This window comes from Varanus komodoensis, unplaced genomic scaffold (genome assembly GCF_004798865.1).
Source record: "Varanus komodoensis strain SLA01 unplaced genomic scaffold, ASM479886v1 scaffold1, whole genome shotgun sequence".
Lineage (NCBI taxonomy): Eukaryota > Metazoa > Chordata > Lepidosauria > Squamata > Varanidae > Varanus > Varanus komodoensis.
The window spans coordinates 77,257,648-77,273,520 of record NW_025335268.1 but is presented as its reverse complement, the minus strand read 5'-3'; the positions used below and the strand labels follow the sequence as shown (position 1 = coordinate 77,273,520).

General features: G+C 41.6%; 1 protein-coding gene across 1 annotated transcript in view; it reads right to left on the bottom strand.

Moving 5' to 3' along the window:
* Positions 1-15,873, bottom strand: part of ACE2 (angiotensin converting enzyme 2) — a 30,269-nt gene that overhangs the window by 6,948 nt on the left and 7,448 nt on the right. Inside the window, exons 3-11 of the mRNA XM_044449498.1 lie at positions 14,429-14,522; positions 12,817-12,960; positions 10,708-10,820; positions 8,191-8,299; positions 7,303-7,400; positions 4,592-4,761; positions 3,052-3,278; positions 2,547-2,691; positions 880-978 (exon numbers count right to left, since the gene is read on the bottom strand). Coding sequence (XP_044305433.1) covers positions 880-978; positions 2,547-2,691; positions 3,052-3,278; positions 4,592-4,761; positions 7,303-7,400; positions 8,191-8,299; positions 10,708-10,820; positions 12,817-12,960; positions 14,429-14,522 — 1,199 coding nt within the window. The remainder of the gene's footprint in view (positions 1-879; positions 979-2,546; positions 2,692-3,051; positions 3,279-4,591; positions 4,762-7,302; positions 7,401-8,190; positions 8,300-10,707; positions 10,821-12,816; positions 12,961-14,428; positions 14,523-15,873) is intronic.

Here is a 15,873-nt window from a genome sequence, read left to right as displayed (position 1 = left end):
GTTCAAGGATAGGCTGGACATGCACATGGCAGGCATGTGATGAGTAGAGTCACCTGGAGCCAGGGGTCAGACTAGATTGCCCAGGAGGCCCCTTCTGACTTCTAACGGGCCCCAAGAAGATGTAGATGGACATGGCTTATCCTTATCCCTCAGCCACCCACTTAACAGGGAGAGTCAGAACTGTTGGTAAGCAGGGAACAAAAGAACTGGCTTGCAGTTTCCTTTGAGTAGGGCTGGTAGAGGCCCAGAGAGGTGAACTGTTCTCTGCAGGAAAACCATGGTGCTGGCAGTTCCCCTAGAAACATGAAGAGGAAGCAGTCTGTGTTGGTGTGCTAACGCTGTGAACCTCCTTTATGTTCAGACAGAATATTGTAAATCTGTGCAAATAGCACAATCTTCCGTGATCTCATTTGCAGGAAACCCACTGACCGGAACCCCTGACACCTCACCACTCAATGGACTGGGATGGTCCAACACATTCTATAATGCTGACTCACAAACAAAGGCAGCCTCAAGACAAAAATGAATCAAGGTCATGCATCATGGCCACAACGGAATCACTCCGGCATGCAAACACTTGGGGCTTCTAACTGAAGCAAACAATCGACAAATTGAATTGAAGGAATGGAGTGGGCAGGTGTCTAATGACAGATGGATTATCTGTGGAAACACACTGCTTGGAAGCAAGCAAATGAAACTGAAAACAGTGTTGTCTTTGTGGGTTTTATGCTTTTCTGATGGGGTAATCAGTGTGACAGTCTGCAAACTTTGGGACCACTTGTATGCCAATAGAATGACTATGCAAAGGTAACAAAAATCCTTTTAACAAGAAAGATTGTTGGCTAAGAGTGATGTAATGGTGGTGTCCACCTGACACACCTTATGAATGAGTAGTCATTTGCTACATGGAAAAGAGCTGCAGGATCACAGTATGTCTCATCATGGGGCAATGGTTCCACAACACCAACTATATCTCTCCTGCAGAGAAAAGGAAGACCAAGAGTTTCCATTAGCCTTTGAGAAGGAAGCTAGGTTTAAAGGCACACTCTCAATTAAAAACAGTGTATTATTCAAACATTTTTTGTGATTATCCAAACGGGAAGTCACTTTTACATAGAAAATATATCTTTAGCATGCGTGCCTAGTGTGTAGGCCCATCTGGTCATTTTATATGAGGAAGTATGCTTTGGGTTACATAGAAAAGTCCCATTGAAATGAATGGGGCTTCATTTGGTCACAAATAACTCTAGCTCCATTGATTTCGATGGGACTTCCCTAAGTATGACAAAGATTGCATCTGAACCAAGGAGTAGATCTTGAAAATTAGTGCAAGCACCATTGAGGAGCAGTCACATGTGGCCTGAACTAAGGATGGGCGGTTACCTTCCTGCTTGCCTCAAAAGTTCAGCTTAGGAAAAAGTTGAGTGAAGGGTGACATGATAAAATTGTAGAAAAATCTGCATGATTTGGAGAAAATGGATTGGCATTTTTTCCTGCTCTCATAATGAAAGAATGGGGGTCATCCTATGAAGCTGATTGGCGGGAGCTTCAGGACAGAAGTATTTCTTCACACAACATATAATCGAAGTATGGAATCTGCTGCAAAATGGAGTGAGGGCCACCAAGCTGGGTGGCTTTAAAGAAGACTGGAGCTATTCACCCAGATAGCTATGTGCTATCTCAGTTCTTAGACACAGTATGGCAATGTACGTCAATGCTGGGCAGCATGTGTTTGGATGTGCATCGCATCATTGCACACGTGCTACTTAGAGGTCTCCTGTAGTTGCCCACAGTGTGAACAATAGAACGCTGCCCTCCATAGGCTTCAGTCTGATCTGGCATGGATGCTCTTATGCTCTTTTGAAACTTCTCCAGGTCCCTTGGAACGTTGTAATCAAATCAACCTCAAGGGGCTGTTCAAATGTTGTGTTTGGAAACTTTTCAAGCCCCTTCCCATAAAGCTTTATCCCCCTGTTCCCCAAGGCTATAAACCTACACAGCACTTTTTCTATGAAAGGGAATCCTGGTCATATCCTGCCAAGATCCATCTTCTCCATGGGAAATTATGCATGCAGACTCCTCCTGCCCCTTCTGTGGGGAATTCTGACAGTTGTGGTCATGTCCCATTCCCCAGCAGAAAAAGACACTCCATGCATCTTTAGGAGCACTCTCCTTTCTCACCACCTCTTTCCCCAGGGTAAGGCAGGAGGGGTGGTCCTTGGGAAAGGTGCCAAAAGGGAAGAACAGAAATGATGCTGTGCACTTGCAGAGTTGTGAACAGCCTGCTCAGTTGGCTCTCCTCCATTGAATACATTCAAATTCTCACAATAGCCCTATCTGAAACACAGGGCAGCATGACTCATTGCAGTATTAAAGAGCATCTTTTGGCAAATAGCCATGAAGTATGAATGAGAAAAAGCTAGTGAGTACTTAGAAGCATTTTGACACTCTTCCATACCATCACTGATTCTGGCAGTAATTCAGATATAAAAAATAAATAAAATCACGGACCATGCTTGCAAAAGAACCATTTAAAAGACACGTACTTCATCTGCCACCATTTCTGCATCCATTGCTCCTTTGGGATTTCCCCGGAAAACATCATCCACCGCCACTTCTCCAGCATGTACGTGAAAGGCATTGTTCCAACAATGGTGAGGGCCTGTTTGAGAAGGAAGTTGATATCCGTTTCTGGAAAAGAAGAAGATTAACTTTTGTTACTATTGGAAACCTACAAAGTAAGGACCATTGTTTCTATGATTGATGAACAAGACAAATCCTTCATCTATACTTAAAAGAGAACAAAGGAAAAGATAAAAGATGACAAAAAGATGGTGACATTAATCATTTACTAAAGTCTAAACTATGCATGAGTCTGACTAACCTGTATTAGAAAAGATTTGCAATCATACACTTTCTCTTGGAAATCTTTTGTTACAATTTTTCACTCAATATTCTAGAATCACAATTTCTACCCTGAATACCTTGCACCTCCACAATTGCAGAGAAATTGTGGAGAATTTCCAGCATTAATGTAGGATAGCAACTGACCATTGTCTTCTTGAAAGTTAGGCTCCAGAAGGCCAAGGCTTTTCAGGTGCTTTGGAGTGGCTGCAGAAAGTGACATGATCTCTCCCACAGCTTCATGGAACCCTTCGTTGGCACCACCTCTTAGCAAGATAGGAAGGTCGGAATAGGCCATATCATATTCAATATGGCCCATCTCATGGTGTGCTGTTAGGAAGTCATCCATGTTCACTTTTGTGCACATCTTGATCCTACACAGAAACGCATTTTAAGCAGAGTATGGCAAACTTGCTTTGATCATGGCTATCCAGAAGACCCAAGTATCCATTTAAATCATCTACTCTTTTATAATTTGATTTTATTTTGAATTTATTTCAGCTTCTTTTTCATTGTACACCTTCACAGCATGGAAGCATCTTCCAGTTTAAAGAACAGTAGGAGGAAAAACCCCAAATGGCATTCAATTAATCTCAAAATGGCGGATCGGGCTTCAGGGAAGGTGAATTGAACCTAGTCCTGAATGGTGTTGCACTCCCTCTTAGGGACAAGGTCCGCAGCTTGGGAGTGCTCCTCGACCCAGAGCTTTCACTGGAAGCTCAGGTGACAGCGGTGGCGAGGAGCGCTTCCTTTCAGCTTCGGCTGATCCATCAGCTGCGCCCCTACCTGGAGAACGACTGCCTGGCGAAAGTGACACACGCATTGGTGACTTCCCGACTTGACTTCTGTAACGCGCTCTACATGGGGCTGCCCTTGAAGACGGTCCAGATACTTCAATTGGTTCAAAATAGAGCTGCCAGGCTGCTGACGGGGACTGGGCGTTATGTTCACATGACTCCAGTTCTCCATCAGCTTCACTGGCTTCCCATTGAAGTCTGGACCCAATTCAAGGTGTTGGTGATGACCTATAAAGCCCTTAACGGCTTGGGTCCTGGTTACCTGAAGGAGCGCTTACGTCCATATATGCCCACCCGCCCCTTGAGATCAGTGGGAGAGGCCCTTCTCCGGGAACCCTCCATGAAGGAAATTAGGAGGGTAAGTACTCGGAGGAGGGCTTTCTCAGTGGTGGTGTCCAATCTATGGAATGCGCTCCCCAGAGAGGTCTGCCTGGCAGCGTTGTTATTTGTTTTTTGGCGCCAGGCGAAGACCTTTTTATTCAAACATTATTTTAATTGTTAATATTATTTATTTATTTTATTCTTTGGCCAGGGCGACTTAATTTATATTGTTTTATAGGATGTTATTTATTTATGTTTGTGAGCCGCCCCGAGGCTTCGGCAAATGGGACAGCATAGAAGTTCAATAAATAAATAAATAAATAAATAAATAAAATGCAGATGTATTTCAGGCACTATAAAATTAACCACAAGATTCTATAAACCAATTTAAACCAGTTGTCCTTAAAATTACCACACTTTGTCTATTTCCCCTTGCCCTTTATTTGAACAATACTTATGTTACGAATACCAATTGCCTTTTGTACCAATGTTTGTTTTCTGTTTCATTTAGCCTATGCAAATATTACATGGAAATTTAAAAAAAAAATCAGCCTTAGTGTTTTCAGTACCTGTAGTCTTTTTTCCCCATATCCCAAGCAGTTGGGTGACAAACCACTTTTCTGCCATCATTAGGTTCCTCAAGCATAGATTTGGTCCAAAAGTCCGCAGTCATGTTAAAGAGTCCAACTGAAGAAAAAAATTGCTCAGCAGCCTTAAATATCATAGTTACATTCCAGTTCTGAAAGACAGGAATTCAGTATTAATGGGCATTTTTTAAACAACTGGACTGTCAGAGTTGACTGTACCATATATTTTGTTAGTAATAGTAGTAATCATAATATTACTACATAATATTACTACTACTATTACTACATAATATTACTACGATTATTACTACATAATATTACTATTATTATAAATATTTCAAATTGATAGATAAATCAAATAATGTACTTTATCACAGGTACATTCAGCTGTATATACTGTATATGCTGAATGTACCTATGATAAAGTTTAATTTATAAAGTAGGCATAATAAGACATTACAAACAATAGCTACTAATAAAGCTGAAGAATTATTATAATAGAAGTGATTAACAGCTGGGCAGTGTCTACAGCGTGGATACATTGGACAAAGGGATGATTAATTCTTCAGGTGGAAACAAATGAGATTTCAACAAGTGACTCAGAACAGCGTACCATTTCAATTGTGAATTCATTTCCATTTAACTTTTTCAGACTGTGGGCAACTGCGGTTAAGCAAAGCTTAACCTGGTCCTCTGGCTGAAGGCCAAGCTCCCCCAATTCTCCATCATCCTTCCCTGGCACTCTAGCTTGTTGGAAGATTCTTCCAGAAGGGGCATGACAGCACTGAAGGAGAAGATGGTGGGGTTGTTGAAGCAGCTGCTGGCCCTTGTCTAAATCACCAGTCAGTAATGGTTTTTGACATAATTTGCACACATTCCTGCCTTACCCAAAGGCAGTGGAACGCCATTAAAATATTCTCAAACTGGGTCTCTTTTACAGCCTGCTGCCATTATAGGTTTCTCTTCCAGGGAGAGATGAATATGATACCTCAGGCTATACCCATAAAGATCCAAAGACTTGTGGAATATTAGGTTCGAAAGGATTCTTTTTCATTTTTACTGCTTGCTCCTCCCTCCTCACACTTAGCTTCTTATGCAGATTTCTTCCACTCCCAACAATCTTCTTCTATTCATAGAATTTTTTGAAACCTAGCACTTAAGAGGTGAGGTGTTGATTCCATGTACACAGATTTGCAAAGGAACAATGGGATTAAGGTCTTTTTCTCAACTGTGTATTTTATACCATTTTTGCTGTGAAGAGGACACATGCATTCTCTGCAGACACAAAGCCACAGTTTTGACAAATGTAAAACCAAACATCTGTAATAATATCTTCTAGACAGAAAAAATGCCAATACTATTACAGAAACCTCTGGAAAACCATGACATTGGGAATGAGTTAATGGAATTCATTTACCAACAGATTTAAACATTGAATGAATATACAGCCTCATGCAACATAAATAAGAGTTCATTCTTATTTCACAATGAATAACCCTTTGGCTATAATAAGGTATCTTAAAAAGACAAGTTATCTTTAGATCAATTCTTCCTCAAAAAGCATTTTATTTTTAAAAATCTGGTTTAAATTTTAAAATCATTGATTTTTTTTCCTACCCTGCCACTTCCACCTTATATTTGCTACCATTGTGTAAACAAATGTAAAGGGAAGGGGCATGTACAACAAGGAAACGGGGTGGGGATGTGATGTTGGGGCACATGTGCCCTTCTGCGTCAGGTAACAGGAGAGCATGCTTTGCAATGGAATTCAGCCCTGGGGCAGCAGAAGTGCGGGCTGGTGGGGGCTACAGAAAGAATGGGGAGACACAGGCAGTCTGTGGGCCACCCGCTGCTCGCTGCTGCTTTATGGAAGAGAGCATCTGTGCCTATGTAACGTAACCGGGGAATGTTCGTGACTTTTCCAAAAAGTTCCTCAAAGAATCCAACCTATGTCTGCAGAATAAAAGGAAACAGTAATATAAAGAAATGAGATCATGGGTAAAATGTTCTACTGAATTGTAGGGCAGAAACTGCTGATTGATTACTCCTTAGAAGAAGGCAGGCAGCAAATGAGAAATGCATTAATAAGGATGGAGGAGAAATGTATTAATAAGATGACATCAGCTATATATGATCGGCTTAGCCATCCGCTTTTAAAATAAAATTATGAGCTGTCATGCCCAGCCATAGAGGAAAATTCCACAAGTTATGTGCCTGGATAGCTCTAGTCATTGAGTGGCCTAAAAATGTAAGAAATGATGGGTAAAATAAAGTGGGACTTGCAGCAAAATGTTGCAGTATGAACTGCTCCTCTTTCGAATGCTCAATTCCAGTCTTCCTCCCACCCAGTTTTCTGCCCTCCCCCCCACAACCTCCACCCCCCACACACACACAGCATTCTGTGGCCACTGAACACACTCAGCCTTTAATTGGCTGTTTTGCAGATCTGCCAATCTTGGCATACCTCCCTCTTTTGCGTGAGTTGTGGCTTATATATCCAAATGGGCACAACACGCAGAGAGCTGAGCTCTCTATTAGTATATGTGAAATAACAGTCAATTGTGGTATACTGATAAAATTATCATGAGATCAAACACAGGGCTGAAGAGCATAATAAACATTCATGTAAATAAGCTACAACAAGGTATTTTAGGATATCTTGTTGACATTTTGTACCCAAGCGCATGTCCTACCTTTTGCACCATTGCAGAAGATACATCGATGTTTGGCTTATTTGGATAGGGAATCATTAGAGGGTATAAATTTGTCCAAAATCTGCCCCACATGTCACCTTCAACAGAAAAAAAATAATTACAAATACATATAAAATGAATAATATCTGATGTCTTCCACTGCGAACAGCTCTATTGAGTCATTGTAATCTCAAAAAAACTATTGCAGAATTCTTTTCTTCCACTATAAATTATTTCCACAGTGAAAGGAATGGGAACATTTTTCTTCTGTGCAAATTGCAGGTGCAAGAGGCTTGATTCAGACTGGGATGAAAGTAGGGGAAGGTAGTCTAAAAAAAAAGCCCACATGTTGCCTTAACCTACAAGCTAACAGACCTTTAGCCTAGCAAGAGTTAGGGGAAAGGATCCTATGGTGTGGCTGCTACTATCAGTGCTGATGTTGCAAGAACTATTGACTGTACACAAGGGTTTGTTTTTGCAAGCACAGAATCAATGGCACTAGGAGCAGTGCACCTCTGGATCCTTCCCTTAGTATCTACTTGCCTTCCCTTCTGTTCTAGTTCATGGATAGGCAGCATGGGGTCCTCCACATGTTGCTGGACTCATCAGTCCCAGGCCAACCGTCACAGATAACAGGTGCTTTAGTCCAACAACATCTGGAGGGACACAAGTTCCCATTCTTGTTCTGTTCATTGATTTGTACATAAAGCATGTTATAAAAATTCAGTTAAATATCCAGTGATCTCTCTTCAAAGGAAAACCAAGCCCAACTCATACAGCCCCAGAATTTCATGATGAATTTTTGGTCATGAACTGAGGGGTTCGTGAGCCAAGATACCACTGTAGAATACATTTAAAGGCATGGCTCTGCAAGTTGCAAGATCATACCAAGTAAATGAGCAGGGAGACATCCTTTTGGGTCAATGAGATGAAAACCATAGACCTCACGCAGATGAGCTCTTACATAAGCATGCAGCTCTTTGTACAGAGGTTCTATCTGAAAAACAGCAACAATGCATGGAATACCATTACATTTTTCATCAGGAAGTTTAAGTCGTCTATTTAAGTTGTGTTTCTATCTTGTTCCATCTGAAAATATATCTTATCTGAGTCCAATTGTCCTCACAATAACTGAGGGGAAAGTAGTTTAGGATGAAATATGGGAAAAGATCCAGTGACTTTCATGGAACATTGCATAAGCACTGGTTTTGGCTAATGCAGCATCAATAGTGCTAGCACATGGCACTGTTGAATCAGCTTAACAGCACAGTGGAGATTTGAACCCAGGAGTCTTTGATCCAAGTGCAGTTTTTGCACTGCCTTTCCTTCATCAGATTCACTCTCCCAGAATGATTCCCTCCGTGATGAGTTCTGTGGAGGTGCAGAGGTTTCACTTGATCTCTCTCATTTTTCACATCAGAAAATTTAAGAACCAAATCCCCACCCACCATTCTGGAATAACATGTAATGGACCATATTCCTCTGACATCTAAATAACTTCTGCATATCAGCTCCAGGCCTCATTGCCATCAAACAGATCTCATTTGGGAGCTTTAGCAAATGTAGCCAAGCTAGTAACTGAGACTTTCCAACCAAAGTTTGCTACACCCTTTTTTTTTTTTTTTTTTTTTTTTGAAGTCAAAGTCCCATCTAGAGTGGGCTATATTTCTGGAAACTCTTCTGGTTGGATGATACTGGAAGTTGTAGAATAATTTCCTTTATGAATATACACAGGATTACTCCCTTAGTGATGGAATGTTTGACGGGATATTGTTTGGTCCACGGCCCTACTGCAACATTTCCATTGCAAAAGATCAACAGTGATCTTTCTATCACTGGGGTGATCTAGCTATCATCTATCTTCACAAATTTCACAAACAATTTACAAGTTCGTGTGACAATTCTTATAGCCGCAAAAATGAAAAGTAAGCAGCCTGATGCATCTCTAAAATGAAATAAAATAAAAATCACCATGAAATCCCTCTCTTGTGAGAAATACCACATGTGTTTTGGCTAAGACTTCAACTTCTTCAGTTAATCACCTATTAAGATTGCAACAAATATTTGTTTTCTTAGTACCCTACTTTTCATCTTAAGCTGCCAAATATGATGAAACAACAATGATGCACACAGATATTAAGACTTAAACTATCAAGCCTGCATGAGGAACAAAATTAACAATACGTAAAAATATTTGCATATTCACAGTTCTGAGTCGCAAGGGAATGCCAATAAGAAATGTGACAGTCTTTTCAAGTAGTAACAGCAATATTACAGCATTACCATTTATCATCCTAGAATGAGGCAAAGTTTTCCATGGGTTGATTTTGGATATAGTCATACTTAAAGTAAATCCATTGAAATCAATGAAAGTTATTTCAGAAATGCCTAGCTTAAGTCCAAGTGAAAACCAATGAGTATAGCTAAGTCTGGATGCAACCCCATATGTTATAATTGAGATTGCAGTGATATATTTAGACCACTGAAAAGCAGAAATTCTTGGTCAAAGCACATTGTGTGTTCCACATATACACGAGATTTCCCATTTGTTTACCAATCTATTGGATTTTAATTTTTGCATCTTGAATATGACTTTTTAAAGTGTTTGTGGAAATTAATGTTATTTATTTAGCTTCATGCATTTCCAGCTCAAGTGTTTGTCTTTTGTCATTGGACCTGACTTCCTTGCATATGGTCGAACTGTGAACCATTCCCTAGATGATAGGAGCAGCTGGACCATGACCAGGGATGGGCCATCATAAGAACATAAGAGCCAGATTGCATCAGTTCAAAGGTCCATCTAATCTGGCATTCTGTTTTGAACTGTAGCCAGCCAGACAGCTCATGGACTCCTACAGGCGGGACATGAAGACAGAGGGGCAAGAAATTTGCTGCTTTCCTAAGACGTTAGATTACTGAGTGTGCAGGAAAGTCTCTAGGTCAGAAGTGCGGAACATCTTTCAGTCAAACATTGCTGAAGGAAAGGGGATGGGACCAGGTTAAAGTGCCCATGGCCTTCTGGGAATACCTAGAACGCTGGACTTGACCTGCAGCTGGGCCAGCTCTGACCTGCAGCTGAAGTTCAACACCCCTGTTCTAGGGACTGTTATATCAAGCAGCACTTGGGATGAAACAAGATCTTGTATAATAGGATGGCATACAAAAGCTTTTAATAAATAAACAAACAAACAATCAAACAAAGAGTAAAATGTAAGGTAGACTGCAAGTGGCTTGTAAAATCGTATATTGGAAAACAATCTTGGCATGGCATCATTCAGTCAATGATAAGGCCATCTGGTACAACTTCATTTTCCTTTGCCCACTAAACTGTTTCAGAACAGATGCCTTCAATCATGCACCTGTAGAACCAAGCCAAGCATCTTATTCCTTGAAACCAAATCTTACTTGTTGAAATGTTTTTTCCACATCAGTAACTAGTTCGTCACGAGTATATCGATATGCCTCTGGAAAATCTACTTCATAGTCTCCCCTCCAGTAATCTCCATAGTCAGAATATCCTGAAATGCAAAGCCATGCAGTCAGTTTGCATGTTGGCTCACAGGCTCTGAGGGGATACAACTTCAAATTAAAATCAAAGAAGGCCTATTGTGCACATTATGTAGAGGGACATCAAAGAAGTCCTGACAATCCCTGTTTGAATTAGTTTGTCCTGGATGAGGCGGGACACACACACACACACACACACACACACACACACACAGAGAGAGAGAGAGAGAGAGAGAGAGAGAGAGAGAGAGAGAGTTCTTTTTCACAGTGCCCTTCCATTACATTAAATGTCACCTTTAAATCTACACTCATGTGCAGCTAAACCTCACCTTCTTCTTTACCTCTAAGTGTCTAGGACCAGATCAGGTGCACTGCACATGGGTACAGATTTAAACCTTACCACCTACACACTTTCTCCTCTAAACTTGTCCCCTACCCTGTGCATGGTGGTTAACAGTCCCTGCAAAACCTCCATTATCACAAATAGGAGCTTTCTTCTCTCTTGTTTTACCCCTCCAAGTATAAAGGGGCGGGGGAGGGATTCAATGGGGAAAATGGCTGGGTGGGAAGACATAACCTCCCCTATCCATGTGTGATAATTCTAATCCAAATTGGAAGCCCACATACTTTCTTGTTTATAAAAAGGAAGGAAGGATAGGAAGGATCAGCAGTACGTCTCCTCTTTAATATAGAATACATTTAGCTCTAAGAGTGTGGTGCCTTGGCTTTCTGTTTTCTTTTCCCTCCTCCCTCCCTTTTTTTCCCTTTTGTGTTGCGTCTTTTCAGTTGTAAGCCTGAGTGTTGGGACTATCCTGTTATTAATCCCAGAGTAACCCAATCTGGGAGCATTTTTGGCAGGATAAAAATACACTGATGGAATTAATTTATTAAGTCATAGCTAAGGGATTACATTGGACACAAGGTGCCCCATTTTAAAAACAGCATTGGAAAATAAGAGAACAGATAATTCATGAGTTCAAAAGTATGCCACCATATCTAAAAACATAGCGCTCAATGAAAAAGAAGGGTGATGGGTGGATTTGACTATCTTTACACTGTCAGCATGTAGCATTATCATTTCACATGCTTTGTTGAACTTCAACTCTCACCATAGTTTCAAGTAGGATAAGCCATGAAATGTTCTGCTGGTCCTCATCCCTCCCACTCAGCTATCCCCTAATTAACTGTGCTCTGGCATTCATTTGACCTTTTACCTGGTGCTTGAATGATCAGATGTACAGTGGTGCCTCGTACTTTGAACCTAATTCATCTCAGGAGACTGTTTGAACTCTGAATCATTCGAAGTCCAAATCAATTTTTCCCATTGGAAATAATGAAAAGTGAATTAATCTGTTCCCAGACCCTAAACAGTACCCATTTCAATAAACTTAAACAGCAAATACAGACTCCTGAAACTAATTAAGCTCAACATACAAAGCATTACTGTATTAGAATTTATGTTAGCAATTCTATGTTAGTGCATTTACTGTACCTTAGTGAGGAATGGTTAGATATTCAAAGCCAACACTTAAAGCCAAAAAAGCACTGAAAATGCATGAAAACATGCACTGAAAATCCACAAGCATTATGCAAGAGATGTTTCACAGTGAGAGAGAACTTGAACACACAACAGATGACATTTATGCTGCGACCACATTTTTTTCACTTTGCATGCAGTTTGAACGTAGAAGCATTGTTTGAACTTTGGAGCAATTTTATCTTGACTTTAACATGTGAACTCTGGATTGTTTGAAATTAGAGTCATTCGAAGTACAAGGCACCACTGTATAAACTAAATACGGGATAAATACTACATAACACACATGTAGAAACTTCTTGTTTAGTAATATTTTGCATTGTCAGTCATACCTGCTCCAGAAGGTAATGCACATGGCAGCTAAAATAGGGAAGGGTCAAGTCTACTCTTGTCCTGGAAAGCAAACCCGCACATATGCGCGCACACACATGTTGCAAGGGCAAATAATCATTGGTGTTGTTGCGACTCACCATTCTTTCTTGCAGCTTCATTGTTCAGTTCAACATAACCTTCATAGAGAGGCCTCATCCTCTTGCCAACATCTGCTCTCCAGCCTTGCCAAGCCCACAGTCTCTCTGCATAATTCTTGCTTTCAGCCATTATTTGGTCCAAGCCTGTCACCATAAAATCAGGATTGCCACCCTTTAAATTAGAGCTTTGCTTGCAGTTTGGTAGAATCTCAGTTATACAGAGGCCTGATTTAATACGGTACCTAAGATCTTTCCTTTCCCCCTGCCAAACTGATGGCTAAACTGAACCATCGGAGCACCCTTGGCTCTGATTATTTACTTCAACCTAACAAAGTATTGCCCTTATTCAGATTGTGACTATCCTGGCTTTTGTTCTCTTCAAATTCTCCTATTCCTTCCCTGTGCCCAGAGAATCCGCTGGGTAGAAGGATTCCTCCCCACATGGAGGTGTGGGATTAGACTCTAGGGGAGAAACGGGGAGGAAGCTTAAATCCCCCAACCCAGACCACCAGGGTCCCAGTACAAATCAGGCCCAGGTACACTAATACTGCACTGAAGTCAATAAGCACATCATGCACAGCTACACCATGACTAATTTGAAGGACATCTAGTTTGGCCCTGAGGTGAACCTGTGGCAGAGGTTTCTTCTCATGGAACCTGCCCAGCCTTGGAAGTTAAGCAGGGTTGGGCTGAATCGAAGTCTGGGTGAGTTGAATCCTGCATCAAGCAGGCAGTTGGACTTGATGGCCAGCTAGGCTGCTCCAACTGTATGAGTCTATGAAAATAAAAGTGATCGTGGAGAACAAATGCACTCAGCTATTACATTTATGTGCTCCATTCAAATAAATGGATGAGCATGCATTTTTTAATTATTTGTTGACCATCCTAAGGCACAATACCATGTGAGTTTAGGCAAGGAATGGGCCTACAGTCCCCAGTATGCCTAGCTCACTGCAGGCCTTCTTCTGTCACATAGGATTGTACCCTTAGTCATGATACCCACTAAAAGTGCCTGCAGTGACATATGCACAGAAATGTACAGAACAATAACAAGCAGACAATACTGTTGTTAGAGCACTGCAGAACATCTGGGCTTCAGTCCCAGACCCTCCAGTTAAAAGGATCAAGTGATAGGGGTTGAGGAAAGAACTCAGCCAGAGATCCTGCAGAGACACTTCCAGACTATAGAGTAGGCAATACTAACTGAAATGGATGCAGAAGCTGAACCAGGGTGAGGCCGTTTCCTTATTTAAGGGCTTGGCCATACATTATATGAAAGCAAGCCCAGGCTGGCAACTTAAGAAAGACCTGAAGCCAATCAAGGCTTGCATGATGAAAGTGTCTGTCTCATTGTATGCTACAGTTTTGGTAATAGGCTTAAAAAATACTAGGTGTGCACCTGGACATATATTGCAGTAACTCCTACACCTCCCTTCCCCCGCCTGGTGCCCTCCAGGTGTGCTGGCTTGCAACTCCAGCCAGCCATGCATTCATTGAAAAGTGATCCCAACTGGTTTAAAGTGGAATCCTTTTCTACTAGGTTTACTGCTGCTCAAGGTGTTGGCACCCATGAGTCAAAGACTGCGGGAGATGTTTGTTGTTTGTGGCATACCTGGTTCCAAGGGCAAGCAGGTAAAAGGATCGTCTTCCCTGCACACAGTCCCAGTACTGTAGAGGGTACTCATCTTATTTAAAATAGAATTCAGCTGTGATTTAAAAGAGAAGATCAGTGTTGAGAATACAGGACTCCGTTATTTGTTCAAAAGGCAAAGTGAGAGGGAACAGACTGAGGAACAGAATGAACGGGTGCTGGACTTTTAGCATTGCAAATCAATAAATAAACCAAAGTTCCAAGCCCACAACATGTTTTACTGTCTGTCTGTCCACTAGTATACTAGCTAGCTTAAAATGAAAGAAGAGGCAAATCTCTTCCGATGCATTAACTGGTTGTCTGGGTAAAGGTGGCCATCATCCTCACTTGCCGCAGTTGATCCAGGAAGAGAGTGGTTGCCTGCAAGCTAGATTCAGCTGGGACTATACCAGCAGTGGGCAATGAAATGCCCCCCCCCAGGTGATGTTGGACTGCTCTTCCCATCAGCCCTTGCAACTGTCTGTGCTGGGACGGGCTGATTGGAGCCACAGCACATCATCATCTGGAGGCCCACAAGTTGTCCTGGACTATATTGCTGGGAACATAACGCAGGAAACATTTACAAGGGGCTCGTGAATGTTCTATCCTTTGGGTGGGCTGTCCCAGTTCACAGTCAACTGGACTGGCAGGAGAGTGTGGAACTTTTTTTTTGCCACTGCTGCTTCCCAGCCAGTGCTTGAGCTACTTGCTTTACCGCTTTCTTGGCTCTCTTGTGGGTAATGTGAGAGCTTGCAATGTCTTTGGAGCAAAACGCAACTCCCCAGCTATCTGTGCTTAGCTCTCCAGCTGATCATGGCCAGCATCATGGATAGATCCAGAAATGGGAGCAGTATTAGGAGGACGCTGAATGCAGCAATCACTGGCCAGGTCTCCTCTTTAAATTGGATTTGCGTGACTGCAGAACAGTAAAGTCCGTACTTTAAAAAATGAATGGGAATGTAGATATCCCTTTGCCAGGGGATCTGTTGTCAAAACATCTCTTTGCTAATGTAACTACATATATGCCTTCTCGGAAATAAGTCCCACTGAGTTCAACAGGGCTTGCTGTCTGGATCATGTGTTTAGGATTAGGTTCCTGACTTGGAGTTATCCTCACCAAAGACAGTGGAATTTCCTTCTGCGTAGATATGGATAGGAGTGAGTTGCATCATGGCAGCCCAGAGGATTTGTGTGTGCCCATGCACCATTGCTCTTCATGTGTGTGAGTGTATGCATATGTGAGCAAACAAGGGTAGGTGTGTATGTATTGTGTTTCACTTCTCACCTGGAGAACTTTTCTCAATCCTTCCACAGGTTTCGTAAGGGACAGTGTCATTTGCCTTTCTATTTATAACAGCAAACATAGCCTGAGGTAAGCTCTGAATGAATGGACTGTGTCTGCAGTGAATTTTAATCTTAGGGTATGA